Source organism: Nicotiana tomentosiformis, chromosome 5 (assembly GCF_000390325.3).
Source record: "Nicotiana tomentosiformis chromosome 5, ASM39032v3, whole genome shotgun sequence".
Taxonomy (NCBI): Eukaryota; Viridiplantae; Streptophyta; class Magnoliopsida; order Solanales; family Solanaceae; genus Nicotiana; species Nicotiana tomentosiformis.
Window position 1 is genome coordinate 49,649,131 of NC_090816.1, and position 5,040 is coordinate 49,654,170.

The 5,040-nt window shown below is 39.0% G+C and overlaps 1 protein-coding gene and 1 non-coding gene across 2 annotated transcripts; one reads left to right on the plus strand and one right to left on the minus strand.

The window, feature by feature from the left end:
- Positions 1 to 2,511: 2,511 nt before the first annotated feature.
- On the minus strand, positions 2,512 to 2,618 carry LOC117277116 (small nucleolar RNA R71). Its single transcript, XR_004507400.1, has one exon. It is a non-coding gene; the product is annotated as a small nucleolar RNA R71 (small nucleolar RNA).
- Positions 2,619 to 3,684: 1,066 nt separating this feature from the next.
- On the plus strand, positions 3,685 to 4,332 carry LOC138892321 (uncharacterized). Its single transcript, XM_070176028.1, has one exon. It carries the CDS (start codon positions 3,685 to 3,687, stop codon positions 4,330 to 4,332), a length of 648 nt encoding a protein of 215 aa, XP_070032129.1.
- Positions 4,333 to 5,040: the final 708 nt, after the last annotated feature.

The window sequence follows — 5,040 nt, forward strand, 5'->3', positions numbered from 1 at the left end:
TGGCATTATTTGATGTTTTTGACTTGCTTTTGGCTAGTTTCGAGCCGTTCGGAGGTCGATTCACTCGAGATGGCATTTCTAGAGTATTGTTTGTCTTGCTCGATATTTAATTTGGCTTGTTCGAGATAAGTAACATATCTAAACTTGGATTTGAGGGTATATTTAACCTAAGGAACTAAATTATATGAGAGGTGTTGGTGTGACGCACATGCTAGGTAACGGGCGTGTGTACGTGCACCGGGTATTCATGATTCGAGTGGACCTTTAGAGTATTACCGGACTTGTTTTGCTATCATACTGATGGTAGGCTATAATCTCGAATTTTAGTCACTTATTGCACTCTAATTCACTGCACTTTATTCATGTTTGAGCTTTAATTGGTAGTGTTTTGCACTTATTGTGTGTTTTATGCCTTGTAGGAGTGATTCCGAGCTATGTAAATGTTATGGAGCTAATTCGAGCTATTTTGAGCTTTGAAGTCTAAGTAAAAGCCCAAGGGATTAAGCCAAGATCGTGTTCGGGGGTCGAGGACCAAGTCTGACATCAAAAATCAAAGTTTGAATCGCACTCTGAGGATTTCCCACTGCCGCAGCGCGGGTGTGCAATTTTCTATTGTCTGTCAGAACTTAGCTCTCTGGATTTCCCCACTAATGCCCTGCATGGCACGTCGCCCCATGCAATGCACCTGTGTATGTTTTACAGAGTAAATATCTTATTTCGTCTAGGAGAAAGTGGTTTCGTCTGGACCCTACCCTACTTGGTATAAATACATGGAAAAATATTATTTTGGGACCTTTTGACATACTTTAGACCTAAGGAGGCTAACAAGGAGTTGGAGGAGCAAAAGCATAAGGATTTCATCATTCTTTTCTCACTCAAGACCCGAGTTATTGAATTTATGTTTTCCTATACTTTAACTTTATTTGTGATGAATTGCTCAATATCTATGGAGTAGTTCTCTTTAGGGTTTGATGGATTTGGTGTATTAATGATTGTTTGTAGATTATAACTCTAGCTTTATGTATTGAAGCATTTTTGGATGATTTAATCATTGCATCTATATTCACTTGTTCATGTAATCGAGAGAGGCATAACTTGTGATATCTTTGCATTATATTGTTGGTTGAGTTCATTAATTCTTCTTAGTAATTGAAAGAGGCTAGTTGAATCATTGATTAAACCTAGCTAGGAGGATAATCGAGAGAGGTTCTCCTAAAGACCAATCCACTACGCATTCTTGCATATCTTCACGTGCTTAAATTGGTTCATCTTGTGAGGTTAAGACTTAATCGAGAGAGAAGTTTTGCCTAACGTTTGAACTAATAATTGAGTGAACTCAAGAGACTCACTTGAACATTATAAGTAAATTATCTATAGTTAGATCCCAAACAATTATCTTCCACCTATCTCATCAAAACCCTATCTTCTCCCATTGATAACCTTCTTTGCTTGATCCTCGTTGTGATTGTCATTAGTCAATAGCTTTAGGTTCTTAGTTAATTTTAGTTAGAAATCATATAAATCTTAATTGTTGATCATCTTGGATAACAACCAAGCTAGAAACAACGAGAATACTATTTAAATCCAATCCATGTGGATACGATATTATACTATACTATATTTGATTAGCGAGCATAATTTAGGTGCGTGTTCTGAGCTCGCCAAATTTTGTCACCATTGCCGGGGATTGACAATCAATAGTGTTTGAAATAGTTTATATTGCTAATTCAGGAATTTTTCTTTTCATTTTATTTTTTCCCTTTTTACGTTTGGTGTTCTTTGGTTATGAGCAGATTATAGGTTAAGATTGGTACATGACTTGAGCTTCTGCGATAGTAGTGCTACCATACGAGCCAGAGTTAGAAACAAAACTGCGACAACTGAGAAAGGAAAAAGATCTCAACGAGAACCTTGAAAAGGTTGGGCAATCCTCAACCCAAGAAACTATGGCCGTAAATGGTGATGATAATATAGATTTGGCTGCAAGAGAGGCAGCCCAACAACGAGAAAAAGTTGCACGGGATGCTGAGGAAGCAGCTATTAGAGATGCGCAGAACATCTATGAAGAAGAGAGGGGTCATAAACTTAATCAACATCAACCCTTGGTTGCAGACCAGTTTGGAAATATAGATCCCAGGCCTGTGAGACCACTTGGTGATTATGCTAGACCTGTCTAAAATCAAGGATTATCCAGTGTTGGACCACCTCCAATTGCAGCAAACAATTTCGAGTTGAAGCAAGGGTTGCTTCAAACCCTTCAGAATTGATGTGTCTTTAGAGGAAAGCCAAACGAAAATCCAAACACACATCTAATGGACTTCGAGGAGATTATGAATACCTTTCAATACAATAGGGGTGTCACAAGATGCGGTGTACTTAAGAGAATTCCCCTTTTCACTTAAAGATGATGCTAAGGAGTGGCTTCGGAGTTTGCCCAGTGGATCGATCAGAACTTGGGAGGAGATGACCAGAAAATTCCTTGATAAATATTTCTCCTCAGCTAAGACGGGCAAGATTAGAAGATAAATCCATAACTTCTATGAGAAAGAGACTGAAATTGTTTTTGAAGCATGGGAGAGGTTTAAGGAGATAGTTAGAAATTGTCAACATAGTAGAATTGAACTCTGGATGCAACTCCAAGATTTTTGGGAAAGATTGACACCGGCCTCGCGTAGAACATTGAGCAATGCAGTTGGACGCCCTTTGATGAAGAAGACTCCAGAGGAGATAGTTACAATTCTTGATGAGTTATTTGAAGATGCTAATCAGTGGCCCTTTGAGAGTGATGAAAGAAAAAGATCAACTGGTGTTCACCAAGTTGATGCTAATACATCTGTGCAGGTATAACTTGATGCTATGGCTAAAGAAATACGAAAGCTGACCTTAGCCTCGATACAAAATGAGCCTCACGTGGCTTGTGATATATGTTGAAGAGGACACCCTACTCATGAGTGTCAAGCCTCAACTAAGGAAGTGAATGCTATGAGAAATTATAATACAATGGGTCAGAGGCACCCCAGTTTTTCATAGAGTTCACCTGGGGGGTACTACGAATGCATGGCAACAAAACAACCCTGACCCCAGGGACAAGGAGCTCCTGGCTTTATGAATCAGCAGAGGTAGCAATTTCAGCCTCAACAGCCCATTCAGTCTGGCATAGAAGATCTCATGAACGCCTTCATTCTGAAAATTTATGAGAGGCTTGAAACTCATAGCGCAGTTATACGGGAACATGGAGCAGCTATCAAAGAACTGGGCATTGGTTTTCGAAACCTGGAAAGACAGGTTGGGCAGCTAGTCACTCTATTATCTGAGAGGATTCCAGGAACTCTCCTCGCTGATACTGAAAGAAATCCCAAAGAAACAGTGAATGATGTAACACTGAGAAGTGGGCAAGTGTTGAAAGATCTTTCCCCAATCCAAAATGATGTGAGACTTGAAAAAGAAAGTGAGGAGCAGATGGAAAGTGAAGTTGATAAGAAGAAGAAAGGCCAGATGAAAGCTGAGAAGAAAAAGAAGGATGAAAACTCAATAAGGGAGGAACCTGAGGAGAGCAAGTATATGTCTGCTCTACCTTTTCCTCAAAGGCAAAGTAGAGAAAAGCTGGACAAGCAGTTTGGGAGATTTCTAGATGTGCTGAAATAGGTTTATGTAAGATTATCATTCATAGAAGTGCTCTCACAGATGCCTGCTTATACTAAATTCTTGAAAGATATCCTTACAAAGAAGAGGAAAATAGAGGAAACCTCAGTGGTCAAGTTCACAGAGCATTGCAACGTAATATTGCAAAACAAACTCCTACAAAAGTATGGAGATCCAGGGAGTTTTACTATACCTTGCTCTGTAGGAACTATTCATTTTGATAAATCATTATGTGATTCTGGTGCCTCAATTAATTTAATGCCTCTATCTATTTACAGGAAAATGGAAAATGAGATTGGAGAAATAAGATCTGCACCCATATCTTTGCAGCTCGCAGACCAAATGACTATAATACCCGAGGGGATAATGGAAGATGTGTTAGTTCAGGTGGATAAGTTCGTATTTCCTGTGGATTTTATAGTGGTGAATATGGAGGAAAACAAGGAAGTCCCCCTCATCTTAGGAAGACCATTCTTAGCAACGGATAGAGCGATATTAGATATACATGAGAGAAAACTCAAGCTTAGAGTGGGTGAGGAGACTGTGACTTTTGAGATGAATGTAGCAAAGGGGGCACAAAAGGACAAACCAGCTGCGAGTGTTGAGTGGAAAGTGAAGAGCCCGAAAGAGAAGGTTGCGGTGAGCGAGAAAGATAAGTGTGGGGTATACGCAAGGAAGGCTGAGAAATAGTTGTCTGCATGGATGTGTGCATTAGTTTGGGCGCGAGGAATGGAGCCCGACTTCAACTTAGACCCCGACTAGATATTCAAGGAAGTTTCCTTTACTTTATGCTTTTTAATTGTGTGCCATGAGGATATGCCACAACTTAAAATGTGGGGTGGGGGATGTATATTTGTATGTGTATTAGTTTTCTTTTTGTTTAGTTGTAGTAATTAGAGATAGAAAAAAAATTAATTTTTTTTGATTTTTCCCGATGATGGATATCATCGACAGGTTTCTTGAGGGATTAAAGTCGAAAGGAAAAAGACAAAATGATTTTCTGTTGTTAGGTAGTGTAACAAGTCTCCCTTGGTTTTTCTTTGTACCGCGGTTCTTTTCCAAGGGTTTTGTTTGAACCGAGTGTAGTTAGTTTCTATTTTTGTTAGGAGTAGGAAACCTTGTGCTATGATTTGAATTGAAGATAATATCTCTTGACTTTGTTATTCCTTGAGAATAGTGAGTGTGTTAGTTGTGACGCTTAAGCTCAGTTTTTTACTCTTGTATAAGTACCTTAAATTGTATGATCTTAACTTTGCTTAACTGCTTTGACTAAAGCGTCTTGATAGTCCAGTCCTGAGTGAGTTATGTGCCATGTGTGTGTGATTGCATTTGATGTCTAGAACTTGCCCCGTATGTTTGAAAAAAGCAAAATAGTAGTTTATTCAGTCTTAGAAATGA